At 37.9% G+C, this 18,958-nt stretch overlaps 1 protein-coding gene across 2 annotated transcripts in view; it reads right to left on the bottom strand.

Moving 5' to 3' along the window:
- Window positions 1-18,958, bottom strand: part of DSC3 (desmocollin 3) — a 58,993-nt gene that overhangs the window by 15,593 nt on the left and 24,442 nt on the right. For both annotated transcript variants that reach the window (XM_069568954.1, XM_069568955.1), the window contains exons 8-13: window positions 17,066-17,200; window positions 16,495-16,680; window positions 7,556-7,815; window positions 7,304-7,446; window positions 5,426-5,650; window positions 2,863-3,087 (exon numbers count right to left, since the gene is read on the bottom strand). In XM_069568954.1, coding sequence (XP_069425055.1) covers window positions 2,863-3,087; window positions 5,426-5,650; window positions 7,304-7,446; window positions 7,556-7,815; window positions 16,495-16,680; window positions 17,066-17,200 — 1,174 coding nt within the window. The remainder of the gene's footprint in view (window positions 1-2,862; window positions 3,088-5,425; window positions 5,651-7,303; window positions 7,447-7,555; window positions 7,816-16,494; window positions 16,681-17,065; window positions 17,201-18,958) is intronic.

The raw sequence follows: 18,958 nt of genomic DNA, 5'->3' as shown, positions 1-18,958 counted from the left end.
ACAAAAACAAAAGTTTAACATGTGTAGAATAAAATACTCATCTTTTATTTCTTATTACCTAAGATACACAAGAAGAAAATAAGACACTGAACATGGTGTCCCACAGATGACCTTGGCCTTTCTAAAGTAATAGGTCATGATTTAGCTTACTTTTAAAATTTAAAGTAATTATATTTATATTTTTATTACAGCCCTCTTTAAGAGTTTGAATTCCACCCACCATTTAAGTATTTCAAATCATGAATTTTTTAAAAATTAATGATATTTATTTAGACAAAGACTTTAAAAAGATTTACTGACTCACAAAAGAATGATTCGCCAATGTGAAAATATAACAAAACAGACTTCTCCCCCTACCACCGCCCACTCCAGAATAGAGTTATCTCCCCAGGTATCTTAATCAAATTTACTTTGTAATTTACATATTCAGAATTCTTATTCTACCTCATGTACAAAGCTGGAATATGTGATAATAAAACTAATAGCAACAGCAACCACAATTCTTTACAAGGTTCAGTAGCCCTCATACCAAGGATTGCCAGTCTATAGCCCTGAATCCAGCCTACCATGTATTGCTCATGAGCTGTGGTTTTTATATTTGTAAATGACTGAAAAAATTCAAAAGAATAATAGTTTATTACATGTGAACACTATATGAAATTCAAATTTTAATGTCCATAAATCAATTCTAATGGAACACAATCATGCCAGTGGTTTAAATATTTTCTATGGCTGCTCTCTTGCTACAAGAGCAAATGTGATTGGTTACAACTGAAACCATACAGCCTGCAAAGTCTAAAATATATACTATCTGGCCCTTTACAGGGGCTTCCCCTGGTATCTTAGATGGAAAAGAATCCACCTACAATGTAGGAGACCCAGGTTTAATCCCTGGGTCCGGAAGATCCCCTGGAGGAGGAAATGGAAAGTGGACCAACCCCAGTTACATTATGGCCCCTTGTTACTTTTCTGGCTCCATTTCTTACTCCTCTTCCCTCATCCCCTACTCTCAAGCCACTTCAAGCTCCTTGCCTTCCTTGATTTCTCCAAGCATTCCCTCACCTTAGGGCCTCTGAACTGACTTTACCCTCTGACCAAAAGCTCTTGGCTGATTCTTTGAAAAATCATCAAGGATAACCTTCTCACTTAGGCTGGCCCAATCATCTATTGACAATGACCATCACTAACATTCAACCCCACCCTCACCCATACACACTCTACCACACTATAGACCCTAATTATTTGGCTCTATTTTTCCCTCCAGGGTGTTTAATTTATTTATCACTTTACTGTCACAGGAAGACTTTGTTTTGGTTTGTTAATTTTCATCTGCTTTGTCCATTGATGAAACCCAAGCACCTAGACACTTCCAGTATATAGTAGGTGCTCAACATATATTGGGCTTCCCTGATAGTTCAGTTGGTAAAGAATCCACCTGCAACACAGGAGACCCTAGGTCAGTAAGATCCTCTGGACAAGGGATAGGCTACCCACTCCAGTATTCCTGGGCTTCCCTTGTGGCTCAGCTAGTAAGGAGAAAGGAAAGGCTACCCACTCCAGTATTCTGGCCTGGAGAATTCCATGGACTGTATATGGGGTTACAAAGAGTCAGACACGACTGAGTGACTTTCACTTTCTCTTTTTCAACATATATTAGTATTTATTTTGTTGAGTTGATGAAAAACAATGAACACATTAAAAATGTACCATGCACTGTTTTAAGCTCTTCATATGCATTAACTCAGTGAATCTTCAGTGTTACCCCATAAAATAACTATTATAGGGCTTTCCTGGTGGCTCAGTGGTAGAGAATCCACTTGCCAATGCAGGAAACATGGGTTCAAACCCTGGTCCAGGAAGATCCCACATGCTGTGGGACAACCAAGCCCATGAGCCACAATTACTGAGCCCATGTTCTAGAGCCCGTGAGTGACAACTACTGAGCCCACATGCCACAGTTCCTGAAGCCCATGCCCTTGAGCCCATGCTCCACAACAAGAGAATACATGCAATGAGAAACCTGTGCACTGAACTAGAGAGTAGCCCCCACTCACTGCAACTTGAGAAAAATCCCCAGGCATGCAGCAATGAATACCAAGCACAGCCATAAATAAATAGATAAATAAAACTTGTTTAAAAATAGAGAAGAAAATAAGCTGCTACAGTCATCCCCTTTACTGAGGAGGAAACTGAAGCACAGTAAAAAGTAACTTGCCCCATATAACACGGCTTAAAAATAATACAGCCAGAGTCCAAAACCAGACAGTCTGGTTCCAGAGTCTTACTCTTAACCACTTGTCCTATCACAGAATAAAGGAACAACAGCTAAAATAGGCTGAAGGACTGGATCAAAATGAAAAGACAAGAAAAAACATGGCACCATTGGGAACTACACAACTGATAAGAAGGAGGTTAACAGAATTTAATAAAGCTGATAGGGTACACCTAAGAAGAAATACTGCTGTGATTTGAACATCTCCCACAAATCTGTAACTGAAACGAAATGATGTAAAATGCAAGTGGCTTCTGGTGGACTTGCATGTGGCAGAAGTTTTTAGATTGTTTGATTTGACCTTAAAAGGGGTAGTACGAGGACCAAGAAATAAAAGCTACACCATGACGGGTTTGGCACGATCTAAGGAATTTTCAATGGTTCTGTCCCAGTATGAAGTCTCTGATCTCAAAAAGGATCTTGCTACCTCTCACAGAAAAAGGCAATCCGAACTCAGAAAATAACACAAAAAGGAATTTGTAAAGGGGACTCATGTGTGAAGGATGGTTGGACAAGATTTCTTTTTAAAGACCTTTTCTTGCGCTCATATTTATCTTTTATGTTGACATTGGGTAAGTAAAGGGACTTACAAAAAAGTAGTGCTATGCCCAGAAGTATGGCAAGGATCGCCCATTTGCCAAGTATCACGTCCGCGCTCCGTGCGGTGCTCCGGCATTGAACCGGGTTAGTACAATCACAGAGGTTCACTCTCAAGGTTTTTGTTGCAGATAGCCCTGCTCTGTCTTTTACAGCAACAGGAATGAAATATTCTTGAAATTGGGCATTTTTCTGATATGCAAGACGGGCAGCTGTATCTGAAAGAAAATAAAGGAATTATATTTTTAATGAACGTGGATTCCTCCTTTAAAATTTGTTCTACCACCTCTATTTTTTAAAGATATCATTCTCGGGGAACTACCTGCCACGTGAAAATGGATAAAGAAAGGTGACGATCTTCAACCTTTTCAAGCACTAATACCACCGTATATATGTCACCCACTATAACTTTTTTGAAGAGAGGCTTGAAGAAATAACTTGGCATTGCAGTGACCCAGTAGCATTTCAGCAATATTTAATACCCCCTTATCTCTTCTCTTATCAACAAGCTAATGACGCTAGATTGGCTCTTGACATACACTCTAAGCATTTCTCTAAAGTAGCAGGTTACGATACTCATAAAAAATTAACACCAACCAGTTATACATAACAGATGTCCCACGTTCATATTCTCTTATTTATTTACCTCCTGGTACCTGTCCACTGTCTTTAGGTATAAGACAATTTTTCAAAACACAACAGACCCTTGGTTAATAACACCTTCCCTCTGGAAGTAATCTCAATACCAGAAAGCTAATGAACATCCTCCAGGCTAGGTAGGCTCACATCAACATGGATATAGTTATATCCTAACAACACAAATTTCTACAAACTGTGATATTTCCCCCATGATCTCGTTACCTTATTTCAATGATCCATATTATCAACTGACCAAAAGCTCCACACACTTTCAATGGCAATGACAATCTTTTGGGTTTTGTAATAAATGAAATGACAAAATACGGCAATGTACTTCCTGGAAATGATCTGTAATGTTTAAGCATTTCTTAAATGCACTGTTAGAGCTATTAAGAACTTCAAAGATTTCTGGCTGTACCTCAGACCCAAAGTTCCCCAGAGGAATGTGAATTACCACTGAGGGTTATTTAGAACTTTTGCAGGATTATATTGTGCCGTAAGTAAAACCTTTCAAATCCCTCTCATCCCTCAAGACCACAAGCTGAGCCATATCTATGTCTCATTCATTCATATTAGTGCAGCAGCCTCTGACTTTTCTTGCCATTCAACTCTGTCCTCTTCAGATTACCCTCCTAATTGTTATCCCTGTCACTTCTTTAAAGACATAAATCCAATACAGCATTGCCTTGCATGCACACTCTCAATTTCGTACCTGCTATCACCAGCCATACAAAGGTCAGTCTGGCTGGTACAGAAGGCCCTTCACCACCAGATTCCATCCTTCCTCCTGCCAAGCTCTCCTACTAAAACCTTCTAAACGCCAATGCTTACTTATTGTCCTGGTACTTTCCTTCTTTTATGCATATTTGTTTATCAAACATTTATTAAGGAGTTGGTATCTACTAAGCACTGGATTAGGTGCTGGAAATACACAGATGGGTTACGAATGTTCTGAGGAAGTCATGTATTAGAGCAGAAAGGTAAACAGATAATAATAAAACATGAAGATTATATGTAGACAGAATAGGTGGATGGTAGGTTCTTCATAATTATTATGAATTAATACCAAGCTAAGAAGTGGGCAGGCTTCCCTGATGGCTCAGTGGTAAAGAATCTGCCTGCCAAAGCAGCAGATGCAGAGTCAATCCTTCCTTCTCAGGAGGATCCCCTGGAGAAGGAAATGGCAACCCACACCAGTATTCTTGCTTGGGAAATTCCATGGACAGAGGATCCTTGCGAGCTGCAGTCCATGGGGCCACAAAAGAATCAGACATGACTCCGCAACTAATCAACGACAACAAAGAAGTGGGAGGGAGGTATTCTAGGCAGAAGGAACAGCACATGCAACAGTCGAATTGCATGAAAGAGCATAGCATAGTAACAAATCAATAGTGATCTATGGCTGTAACATAGAAAATTGAAGCCTCTAGAAACTACCATTGGACTAGGTTGCGCTGCAGGCTTCAGTGGCTGGTCTCTATCCATAGCCTACCATGTTTCCTTCCAGAACATCACAGAGTGCTTATCCCATATACCCAGATAGCTCATTTCCAGAGTTTGCTTACACTAAAATTTAAGGTGCCCATCTTCTGTTTTTTTCTTCATCTTACTGTAGTAACTTCAAAAACACAGCAAAAGCAATTTGTTTTAATAATAAGTTGCCCCATAGTTTAACAAGGATTTTTGTCTTTGTTGTAAATGCAAATTTTGCCTTCATAAAAATTAAGAGTTTTGTTTTCATTTTCTGTATTAATATAATATATAACACAGGCCCCATACAATATTTGCAAAAGTTAAAGTTAGCCTTCTAAAATCTGTTCTCGAGAACCCATTTTACATTATGCTTCATGTGAATAAAGCAGTAAATACAGCCTCAGTTATTTCAGAGCATACAAATCATTATTTTTCATAAAATACCATTAACTCTGGTGATTGTCCATAGTCTGTTGATTTCTGGAGAAGTGTTTGCCAGGCTGAAGTAAAATGGAGCACCGTTGACGGAACTGTCACGATCAATAGCTGAAATGTCAACATACTCCATGTTTGCTTTGCAAATGACTAGATAATCTTGAAGTATTTCTGGTGGATTGTCATTCACATCCTCAATGCTAACTGCGAGGGTTCCAGTACATGATCTACCATCTAGGAAGAAAGAAAAAAAGTTGAGTGTAGTTCACAGTTTTTTAAGGGAAAAAAAAAATCAGCTCAATTCTAAATATGCATGGGCTTTTTAATTTTTTTAATTTTATTTATTTATTTATGGCTGTGCCAGGTCTTCATTGCTTGCACGTGGGCTTTCACTAGTTGTGGCAAGCCAAGGCCTCTCTCTAATTGCGGTGCGCGGGCTTCACATTGCACTGGATTCTCTGGCTGCCGAGCATGGACTCTGGGGTACATGGGCTCAGGAGTTGTGGCACACAGACTTAGTTGTCCCACAGCATGTGGGATCTTCCCAGACCAGTCCCCTGCATTGGCAGGCAAATTTATTTAAAAAAAAAAAAAAAACACTGAGCCACCAGGAAAGCTCCTGGGTTTTTTTAAATAAATAAACTGATAATTAGAGAAAATGGCAAATAAGAAGGTAGATGGATAAATGAAACCTGTAGAGCATCTAAAATGACTACTGTGCTGTTGATAGTATCAGATATAACTGCCCATAAACTTTTTAGCAGAATTTTTACCAAAAAGCAAAAATAAATGTCTGAATTTCAAACTCTCTAGTTCCTTGGGTTCCTTTTGGTACAAATGTTAGAAAGAGTAAAGTGACCACAGAAAAGCTTTTCTAATCCTGGTATGCATTTTAACCATCTAGGCAGATTTTTTTTTAAAATATATGATGTCCAGGCTCCCAGACCAGGGATTCTAATTCAGTTGGTCTAAGATAGTGTCTATACCTTGAAATTACTTTTAAACATCCCCAATTATTTTCATAGTTAGCCAGGGTTGAGAAATTCTGGGTTTCCTTAAGGAACAGAATGTAAAGAAAAAATCATTTTGACTCTATAGTCAGCTGAGCTACTTAATGATTTAATTTAAAAAGACATAAAGAGATCTAGAAGAGTCTGGTGAGACCATATCATCTAGTCCTAGACTTGAGTTTCACCTCTGCCCTCTGACACAGAAATCTATAAGCTTGTAAGATGTTGCCATGCTAGGGGCACAAAGATAAAGAAGGCATGGTTTCATGTCACAGCAGTTTCACCTTGTCTTATGGTTAAAATAAATAGAAACAATCTTTAATTTCTAAGAACTCTGTCTACTTGGTGGCTCTGATGGTGAAGAATCTGCCTGCAATGCAAGAGACCTGGGTTTGATACCTGGGTTGAGAAAATCCCTTGGAGAAGGGAATGGCTACCCCGTCCAGTATTCTTGCCTGGAGAATCTCATGGATACAGGAGCCTGGTAGGCTACAGTCCAGGGGTCACAAAGAGTAGGACACGACTAAGCGACTAAGACTTCACTTTCAGCACAAGAATATGGGTTTCCCAGGTGGTGCAGAGGTAAAGAATCCTCCTGCCAATGCAGGAGACACAAGAGACTCAGGTTAGATCCCTGGGTCAGGAAGATCCCCTGGAGAAGGAAATGGCAACCCACTCCAGTATTCTTGCCTGGAAAATCCCACAGAGAGAGGAGCCTGGCCAGCTACAGTCCATAGCGTCCCAAGAGTAGGATAAGACTGAGCACACACACACACACACACACACACACATAGCACAGGAGTAATTCTGCCCAGAAATAACTGCAGTTTATTCTCTAACTCTTCTGTAACATCCCAAATGAAAACTCGTGTTTTACCTTGATCTATTGCCAGGACGGTAATGTTATACAACTCATTTTTGGGCGTTATAACCTCCCTGTCCAAAGTTTTGGAAGTCTGTACTGAGCCTGAACCTTCATTAATGGTGATCCACTCTTTAGGATCATGCAATATTTTATACCTGTTAATAAAAAATAAAAATTATTTTAGCACTATAAAATGCATTGATATATTAGTGTCTCAATCATTACAAATACATTGTAAGTATGTGGTTATAGATTTCTTTGTACCTTAAACCACTGGAACTTTTACTTTCAGGGTCATATGCCTCATAGCCATTGATCTTTGAACCCACTGCAGAGTTTTCTTTAATCTGTATATGCTGGACTTCAGGGCGGCATTCAGGCCCTTCATCCTGATCCTTCACATGAACTGTAACCACAGCTCTGTTCATGGTTGTCATCCTGAGTGCAACATCTCTAGTAAATGGAGCTTCATTGGTCACTCCAATTTCCAGGACCACTTGGTGGTTTTCTTCATAATCCAGTGGCTTTCAAAAAAGAAAAGGACAAGTATATCAACATCAGTGTAAAATACATTAGGTATTTCAAATAACAAGTGAACTTTTGTCACTATGAACAGTGCTGCATAAATTCTGTGCTCCCATTTAGCCAATATTGACTTTCATCCTTCGCTAAACAGAGAGGTAATTTTTCACTACGATTTTAGCAAAAGAGGCCTGAAAATTGTGGAATCCAATTCCTAAAATATTTCTATAGCTCATTCTTACAAAGGGAAAATATTCTGAACCTGAAGATAATACAAAAACAAGACAGAATTCTGGCCTTGTTTAGAAGACGAACGAACTTAAGGGTCATCTGACTCACGGAGAATGTTCAACTTACTATTAATATTTTCCACTGACAAGGGCTCTTATAAAATTAGATGTTGACTTGAAACTGAAATGGTGCAGTGATTTTATCTCTGATAGAAACCATATTTCAAATGCATGTTTGAATTGTCCTGTAAGGCATACAACCAAGCAATCTTTATTTAAGCTTTTCCTTCTATCAAAATCCACACAGGTTCTCATTTCTTCTTAGAAATCTGCTTTGGCTTTTTGCCAATTCCTTCTTTGTTGAATAAAATTTTTACCCCTGTTCATCATCTACTTGCATGAAAATTTTTTGTTTGACAGTTTGAGAATTATACTTTGGTATCCCTTGTAGTTTATCCAAAGAAATTCTCACAGTGAAAATGCAGAGGAGGTGGTGCTTGAGTAAAGAACTCACCTGCCAATGCAGGAGATGTAAGAGACACAGGTTCAATCCCTGTGTTGGAAAGATCCCTTGGAAGAGGGCATGGCAACCCACTCTAGTATTCTTGCGTGCAGAATCACATGGACAGAGGAGCCTGGCGGGCTATGTTCCATAGGGTGGCAAAAGAGTCAGACGCAACTGAAGCAACTTAGCATGCACACACCCAAGAAAAATATATGTGCTAATTGGCACTATTATTATCATCATCCCCATTTTACAAAGCAGGAAAAAGAGAAGAGGAGACAAATTGGTTTTCCCATGGCCAAAAGAAACTCTTGCGCGAGAGTTTGAAGCCATGTAGTCTGGTTTAAGTCAGTATTCCTAACCACACGACTACAATTATGCTTAATTGATTCACCAGCCTCTGAAATCTTTTGAGCCAATTCTTTAATTACAGCTGATTTTTATACAGCGAATCAAGCTAAATCTAGAAAACACTATTTTACTGTACTGAAAAACTAAAGCATTTTCTTTTTTATTGAGGTATAGCTGATTTATAGTGTTGTATTAATTTCTGCTATACAGCAAAGTGATTTCAGTTATACATATATATTGTTTTTTATATTTTTTTCCACAATGGTTTATCTCAGAATGTTGAATATTATTCCCTGTTTTATACAGTAAGACCTTGTTGTTTATCCATTCTGTATGTAATAATTTGCATCTACTAACCTCAAACTCCCAGTCCATCTTTCCTCTTCTCCTCCTCCCCCCTGGCAATCACGTTTGTTCTCTACATTAGAACAATTTTTCTTTGATTCTTTTTCTGCTTATTAAATAATCACTGGCTAAATATTAAACAAAAGCAAAACTGAAGAGCAAAATTTTTCATTTAAACCTTTCTCCACATCTGAGTATTATCAAGTTGAGGTACTAATGTGCTGTACTTTGTTGCTTCAGTCATGTCCGGCTCTTTGTGACACTATGGACCATAGCCCACCAGGCTTCTCTGTCTTTTACATCTCCTGGATTGGCAGGCAGGTTCTTTACCATTAGCACCACCTGGGAAGCATACTAATACTAGTCCAATAAGAAGTCAAAAAAACTTCTGAATCTTAGAATCTGCAAAATGCATGTGAAACTCTTTTTGACTCTTTTATTAAAAGCTCAGAAAATGTATCACCAAGAGAGAAAAAGGATTGATGTCTGTTTATTTGTTGCTAATGAACACTATCTCACAAATTACATGCATTGCTATGGTCATGCTGAGAGTTAGAGCATCTGCTAGTGATGAGAAATGGATAGAAATTTAGAAAACAGCTGCTGCCCTGGAAAAAGTGCAGTTTGTTTGATCTAGAGTCACTTGCTATAAGCCCTAGAGTTTCTTTATGTAATTTTTAAGGCTCAAGCTAGATATTGCCTTAGTGGTTTAAACTCTCCAAAATTAGAAATCTGGTGAGATGAAACAATGATTATTGAAGAATTATGAATTCTCCTCAACCACAGGGTATCTTTTTGTTTCATCAACAGAAAAAAACTGTCCAAAAATATTCCATAATATCCCTTACCTGCACTAAGATGCTAACAACTCCCTAGAAAATGTAATGTGAAGATGGAACTAAAGATGCTCTATGTTAAAATGACCAAGGGAAAAAAGTCACAAAGTTGAAAGAATAACAGTGAATATTAGTATTAAATATTTTATTAAAACAACTATAATTCAGCTGGGAAAAATATGACCAAGCAGTAAAAGGGGGCAACAGAGGATAAAATGGTTGGATGGCATCACTGACTAAATGGACATGAGTTTGAGTCAACTCTGGGAGACAGTGAAGGACAGGGAAGCCTGGCATGTAGTTCATGGTGTCACAAAGAGTCAGACATGACTTAGCCAATGAACAACAACAAGTTGGAATCAAAGAAACATAGACTCAGATTTTTGTCTCTACTACATCCAAGCTGTGTCACTTTGTGTAGGTTTCTTAATGTATCTGAGACTAAGTTTTCTCTTCTGTACAGTTCTCAAAATGACATTTAACACTAGTGCACACAGTAAGTGCTTTAAACTACAAGACAATTTTCTTTCTTGTTCTGGGTTAAGAACACAAAACCAAGGGTCTTTCCAGAAAGACCTTTTTCTGCCCTCATAACATGGATCCTAGAATGTCGTAGTGCAACCAACAGTACAATATATAGAACAAAGAGTATGTTTATTCAGTGCTGTTTGAGGTAATACCATATCTCATCTTCGATATCACCTTTTAAAAAGATCAACTACACCCAGGCTTATATTCAAAAGAGAAAGAGTGAGAACAATATGATCTAATAAATTATATCATTTAACTATTGTTAAAGGAATTGGAAATATTTATCCTAGACAGGGTAAGTCTCAAAGGACATAAAAGCCTTTTCAAAGCATTACACCTGTTCTGTAAAGCATTAGATATAAAACCTGGTCCAAGACATGGGTTACAGGGAGAATAATTTAGACACAGTATAAATAAGACCTTCTGAGGATCAGAGCTCTCCAGACATGGAGTAAGCTACCAGTGGAGATGTCAAGATCCTTAATAATTGAGAATGTTCAAGCATAAGTAGGTGCCTAATAACTGATAACAAAATTATAGAAGAAAGACAGCATAAAAGTAGAACTGCTGGACTAAATAGATTAAGTTCTCTTACAACTTGTAAAGTGTATAATCTGAAACCACTTAATTGATTAAACCACTAATTGATTAAAACTTAACTTGCCTCTTCAATATTCACAAATCAATGTGATATATCACAACAAATTGAAAGATAAAAATCATATGATTATCTCAATAGATGCTGAGAAAGCTTTTGACAAAATTCAACATCCATTTATGATATTAAAAAAAACCCTCAGAAAACAGGCATAAAAGAACATACCTCAACATAATAAAAGCCATATGCGATAAACCCGTAGCAAACATTATCCTTAATAGTGAAAAATTGAAAGCATTTCCCCTAAAGTCAGGAACAAGACAAGGATGCTCACTCTCACCACTACTATTCAACACAGTTTTGGAAGTTTTAGCCACAGCAATCAGAAAAGAAAAAGAAATAAAAGGAAGCCATATTGGAAAAGAAGAAGTAAAACTCTCAGTTTGCAGATGACATGATCCTCTACATAGAAAACCCTAAAGACTCCACCAGAAAATTACTAGAGCTCATCAATGAATATAGTAAAGTTGCAGGATATAAAATTAACACACAGAAATCCCTTGTATTCCTATACACTAACAATGAAAAAACAGAAAGAGAAATTAAGGAAACAATTGCATTCACCATTGCAATGAAAAGAATAAAATACTTAGGAATGAAGCTACCTAAAGAAACAAAAGACTGATATATAGAAAACTATAAAACATTGATGAAAGAAATCAGATATGACACAAATAGATGGAGAAACATACCATGTTCATGGATTGGAAGAATCAATATAGTGAAAATGAGTATACTACCCAAAGCAATCTATAGATTCAATGCAATCCCTATCAAGCTACCAACGGTATTTTTCAGAGAACTAGAACAAATAATTTCACAATTTGTATGAAAATACAAAAAAACCTCGAATAGCCAAAACAATCTTGAGAAAGAAGAATGGAACTGGAGGAATCAACCTGCATGATTTCAGGCTCTACTACAAAGCTACAGTCATCAAGACAGTATGGTACTGGCACAAAGACAGAAATATAGAGCAATGGAACAAAATAGAAAGCTCAGAGATAAATCCACACACCTGTGGACACCTTATCTTTGACAAAGGAGGCAAGAATACACAATGGAGAAAAGACAATCTCTTTAACAAGTGGTGCTGGGAAAACTGGTCAACCACTTGTAAAAGAATGAAACTAGAACACTTTCTAACACCATACACAAAAATAAACTCAAACTGGATCAAAGATCTAAATGTAAGACCAGAAACTATAAAACTCCTAGAAGAAAACATATGCAAAACACTCTCTGATGTAAATCATAGCAGGATCCTCTATGACCCACCTCCCAGAGTAATGGAAATAAAAGCAAAAATAAACAAATGGGATCTAATAAAAATTAAAAGCTTTTGCACAATAAAGGAAACTATAAGCAAGGTGAAAAGACAGATTTCAGAATGGGAGAAAATAGCAAATGAAGCAACTGACAAAGAATTAATCTCAAAAATATACAAGCAACTCCTGCAGCTCAATTCCCGAAAAATAAACAACCCAATCAAAAAATGGGCCAAAGAAGAAGACATACAGATGGTTAACAAACACCATGAAAAGATGCTCAACATCACTCATTATCAGAGAAATGTAAATCAAAACCACAATGAGATACCATCTCACGCCAGTCAGAATGGCTGCTATCAAAAAGTCTACAAACAATCCAACAACACATTAAAAAGATCATACACCATGACCAAGTGGGCTTTATCCCAGGGATGCAAGGATTCTTCAATATCCGCAAATCAATCAATGTAATTCACCACATTAACAAATTGAAAAATAAAAACCATATGATTATCTCAATAGATGCAGAGAAGGCCTTTGAAAAAATTCAACATCTATTTATGATAAAAACTCTCCAGAAAGCAGGAATAGAAGGAACATACCTCAACATAATAAAAGCTATCTATGACAAACCCACAGCAAACATTATCCTCAATGGTGAAAAATTAAAAGCATTTCCCCTAAAGTCAGGAACAAGACAAGGGTGTCCACTTTCACCGCTACTATTCAACATAGTTCTGGAAGTTTTGGCCACAGCAATCAGAGCAGAAAAAGAAATAAAAGGAATCCAAATTGGAAAAGAAGAAGTAAAACTCTCACTGTTTGCAGATGACATGATCCTCTACATGGAAAACCCTAAAGACTCCACCAGAAAATTACTAGAGCTCATCAATGAATATAGTAAAGTTGCAGGATATAAAATCAACACACAGAAATCCCTTGCATTCCCATACACAAATAATGAGAAAGTAGAAAAAGAAATTAAGGAAACAATTCCATTCACCATTGCAACGAAAAGAATAAAATACTTAGGAATATATCTACCTAAAGAAACTAAAGACCTATATATAGAAAACTATAAAACACTGATGAAAGAAATCAAAGAGGACACTAATAGATGGAGAAATATACCATGTTCATGGATTGGAAGAATCAATATAGTGAAAATGAGTATACTACCCAAAGCAATTTACAAATTCAATGCAATCCCTATCAAGCTACCAGCCACATTTTTCACAGAACTAGAACAAATAATTTCAAGCTTTGTATGGAAATACAAAAAACCTCGAATTGCCAAAGCAATCTTGAGAAAGAAGAATGGAACTGGAGGAATCAACTTGCCTGACTTCAGGCTCTACTACAAAGCCACAGTCATCAAGACAGTATGGTACTGGCACAAAGACAGACATATAGATCAATGGAACAAAATAGAAAGCCCAGAGATAAATCCACACACATATGGACACCTTATCTTTGACAAAGGAGGCAAGAATATACAATGGAGTAAAGACAATCTCTTTAACAAGTGGTGCTGGGAAAACTGGTCAACCACTTGTAAAAGAATGAAACTAGATCACTTTCTAACACCGCACACAAAAATAAACTCAAAATGGATTAAAGATCTAAATGTAAGATCAGAAACTATAAAACTCCTAGAGGAGAACATAGGCAAAACACTCTCAGACATAAATCACAGCAGGATCCTCTATGATCCACCTCCCAGAATGCTGGAAATAAAAGCAAAAATAAACAAATGGGATCTAATTAAAATTAAAAGCTTCTGCACAACAAAGGAAAATATAAGCAAGGTGAAAAGACAGCCTTCTGAATGGGAGAAAATAATAGCAAATGAAGCCACTGACAAACAACTAATCTCAAAAATATACAAGCAACTCCTGCAGCTCAATTCCAGAAAAATAAATGACCCAGTCAAAAAATGGGCCAAAGAACTAAATAGACATTTCTCCAAAGAAGACATACGGACAGCTAACAAACACATGAAAAGATGCTCAACATCACTCATTATTAGAGAAATGCAAATCAAAACCACAATGAGGTACCACTTCACACCAGTCAGAATGGCTGCAATCCAAAAATCTGCAAGCAATAAATGCTGGAGAGGGTGTGGAGAAAAGGGAACCCTCCTACACTGTTGGTGGGAATGCAAACTAGTACAGCCACTATGGAGAACAGTGTGGAGATTCCTTAAAAAATTGCAAATAGAACTACCTTATGACCCAGCAATCCCACTGCTGGGCATACACACCAAGGAAACCAGAATGGAAAGAGACACATGTATCCCAATGTTCATCGCAGCACTGTTTATAATAGCCAGGACATGGAAACAACCTAGATGTCCATCAGCAGATGAATGGATAAGAAAGCTGTGGTGCATATACACAATGGAGTATTACTCAGCCGTTAAAAAGAATTCATTTGAATCAGTTCTGATGAGATGGATGAAACTGGAGCCGATTATACAGAGTGAAGTAAGCCAGAAAGAAAAACACCAGTACAGTATACTAACACATATATATGGAATTTAGGAAGATGGCAATGACAACTCTGTATGCAAGACAGCAAAAAAGACACAGATGGGTATAACAGACTTTTGGACTCAGAGGGAGAGGGAGAGGGTGGGATGATTTGGGAGAATGGCATTGAAACATGTATACTATCATGTAAGAATTGAATCGCCAGTCTATGTCTGACGCAGGATACAGCATGCTTGGGGCTGGTGCATGGTGATGACCCAGAGAGATGTTGTGGGGAGGGAGGTAGGAGGGGGTTTCATGTTTGGGAACGCATGTAAGAATTAAAGATTTTAAAATTTAAAAAATAAAAAACTAAAAAAATAAAAATTTAAAAAAAAGTCTACAAACAATAAATGCTGGAGAGGGTGTGGCGAAAAAGGAACCCTATTACACTGCTGGTAGGAATGCAAACTAGTACAGCCACTATGCATTGGAAAAGACTCTGATGCTGGGAGGGATTGGGGGCAGGAGGAAAAGGGGACAACAGATGATGAGATGGCTGGATGGCATCACCAACTCGATGGACATGAGTTTGAGTGACCTCCGGGAGATGGTGATGGACAGGGAGGCCTGGTGTGCTGCTATTCATGGGGTTGCAAAGAGTTGGACATGACTGAGTGACTGAACTGAACTGAACAGCCACTATGGAGAACAGTGTGGAGATTCCTTAAAAAACTGAAAATAGAACTTCCATATGACCCAGTAATCCCACTGCTGGGCATACACACCGAGGAAACCAAAGTTGAAAGAGACACGTGTACTCCAATGTTCATCGCAACACTGTTTACAATAGCCAGGACATGGAAGCAATCCAGATGTCCATCAGCAGATGAATGGATAAGAATGTTGTGGTACATATACACAATGGAACATTACTCAACTATTAAAAAGAATGCATTTAAATCAGTTCTAATGAGGTGGATGACACTGGAGCCTATTATACAGAGTGAAGTAAGTCAGAAAGAAAAACACCAATACAGTATATTAATGCAAATACATATGGAATTTAGAAAGATGGTAACAATGACCCTATATGTGAGACAGCAAAAGAGACACAGATGTAAAGAACAGTCTTTTGGACTCTGGGAGAAGGCGAGAGTGGGATGATTTGAGAGAATAGCATGGAAACATGTATAATATTATATGTGAAACAGATTGCAATCTAGGTTTGATGCATGAGACAGGGCACTCAGGGCTGGTGCAATGGGATGACCCTGAGGGATGGGATGTTGGGGGAGGTGGCAGGGGGGCTCAGGATGGGGAACACATGTACACCCATGGCTGATTCATATGAATGTATGGCAAAAACCATCACAATATTGTAAAGTAATTAGCCTCCAATTAAAATAAATTAATTTTAAAAAATAAAAGCAAAAGAAAAAAACTTGCCAAATTGTCAGTTACTCATTATTTACTATACCTTTACAACAGACAAAACACCTTCATTAGTTGCTTTGTCTGTACTGATTTTGAAATGTCCATTTTCATTGCCCTTTAAAATAGTAAAATTGGCTCTCCAATTGGCAGTGTTAATCAAATCCTTATCTTCTATAGGTATTCTTAGAATTTCCACATTGACCATGTTTTCCTCGACTGATGCTTCATACTGAAACAGAGAGAACTCATTAAAACCTTATCTTATAAGGGAAACTTCTACAAAGAAAGTAAAACATGTCTTTCACTCCAAAAGCACTTGTTCTTAAAGCTTTTGCCTAGATTATTTCAAAACATGAATCATGAAAACATTGTTTTATTAAGGGTTACTTTTACATGAACGAAGAACTTTGATACAAATGAAGACTAATACCATAGCCTTTAACAAAAGAAAGATAATATAAATACCAATATGAATAAATAAAAGAGATTTATATGCCATCTGTTTCATTTTTTGATAAAATAAGCATAGATACTTTGAAGAATGATAAATACTTTATTAATTCAGATTAAATTAAAAACAGCAATAGAAATCAATTTTGATATTATCTACTTACAGCATTTTGTCTGAAAGTGGGCAAATTGTCATTTGAATCTTTAACTGTTATGATGCAAGTTGCTGTACTCATCAATCCAAAAAACTGGCCATCCATATCTTGTACTTTCATTATCAATGAGTATTTGTCTGCAACCTGAAAACAAAGGAAATATGTAATTAGTTTTGAAAACCTTTGTTTAGATGTATAAAGGAAACCACAGTGGCACACACTTCTATTATGTGTATCCAAGCTTTTACTTGACTTCCCTATTTGTATACACCCAAAAGCATGGAAGACAGGAAGAAAGCTGAAAGTAGGCAGAGCTTCAGTGACAAAGATCCATAGTAAGAAAGTAGATTTACATTTTAGGTTGCAGGTAATAGAAGGTTTTATGGGAGTCATATGGGGAGTAAAAAATAGGAACATTTGAGTTTTAGAAAGAATGTTTTTAAAGAAGGTTGAGCATAATTGGGAGTGAACTGAGCTGGAATTCCAAGGAACCTGTTGAAGCCTCCTGAAACAGTCAAAAGCTGGGGCATTAGCAATAAGGACAAAAAGCAAGAGTGATAGGAAAGTTATTTATAAGTCAAAATGCAGTTTGACTTGAGAACAGATTGTATGCATAGTTACGAAAGAAAGAGGGGCTGAGGATGCTGCTCTGGGGTCCTCCTTAGATAGATGGGCAGACAGAGGTATCACCAACCAATACAGGAAGACAGTGATTCCTTGAGGAGGAAAGTACTGGCAAGGTTGGCAAGGAGGAGTGAAAAAAATGAGTTTTTCCTGGTGTATATTGAATTCTATATTCCTGTGGGAAATCTAATGGAAGCAGAGTGGCTTCCCTGACGGCTCAGTGGTAAAGAATATGCTTGTAATGCAAGAGACTCAGGAGATCCAGGTTCGATCCCTGGGTCAGAAAGATCCCCTAGAGGAAATGGCAACCCACTCCAGTATTCTTGCCTGGAGAATCCCACGGACAGAGGAGGCTGGTGGGCTACAGTCCAAAGGATCACAAAGAGTCTGACATGAGTGAGTGCGCACACACACACACACACACACACACACACACACACGGGAAGTCTAAGGAGAAAGGTCCAGAAGACAGCTGAATAGATAGACTTATACTTAAGGGAAGCTCAAGGACTGAAATACCAATCTTGGGGTCAGCAGTAGCTGGAGAGTGATTGAAATTATGGCAAGAATCAAATTTCCAGGGAAAGAGTGAGTGAAAGTCGTTCAGTCTTATCAGACTCATTGCAACGCCATGGGCTGTACAGTCTATGGAATTCTCCAGGCCAGAATACTGGAGTGGGTAGCCTTTCCCTTTTCCAGGGGATCTTCATAATCCAGGAATCGAACCCAGATCTCCTGAATTGCAGGTGGATTCTTTACCAGCTGAGCCACAAGGGAAGCCCAAGACTACTGAAGTGGGTAACCTATCCCTTCTCCAGAGGATCTTCCTGCCCAAGGAATCAAACCAGGGTCTCCTGCATTGCAGGTGGATTATTTACCAACTGAGTTATCAGGGGAGAGAATAAAGGATGAGAAAAGCAGAGGATGTAAGGAACACTAGTATTTCATGCTTAGAAGTAAGAAGAATAAGCAAAGGACAGATGCTCAAAACAAAAGATCAGGGAAGCAGGAGGAGAACCAGAAATCCAAGAGAAGAGAGAGTTTTCATAATTGCCAGCAATAGAGCTTTAATAATTAACCACTGGATTAGGCAGTTAGGTGATCACTGTTGACCTCTGAGATTGGAGTTTGCAGATAGTGTGCTGATGCTGAAATGGACTCACTGGTTTGTGGCACAATCACCCCTGTTGCCTTCTCTTCATTTTACTCTTCTTTAGCCACTCCTCTTGTTCTTTTATTTTTCATCATTTTCTATTTCCCTCTATCCCTTCCTTGGTC

Source organism: Ovis canadensis, chromosome 23 (genome assembly GCF_042477335.2).
Source record: "Ovis canadensis isolate MfBH-ARS-UI-01 breed Bighorn chromosome 23, ARS-UI_OviCan_v2, whole genome shotgun sequence".
NCBI lineage: Eukaryota > Metazoa > Chordata > Mammalia > Artiodactyla > Bovidae > Ovis > Ovis canadensis.
The sequence above is the reverse complement of the archived record's forward strand: the minus strand, read 5'-3'. Positions and strand labels throughout refer to the sequence as shown.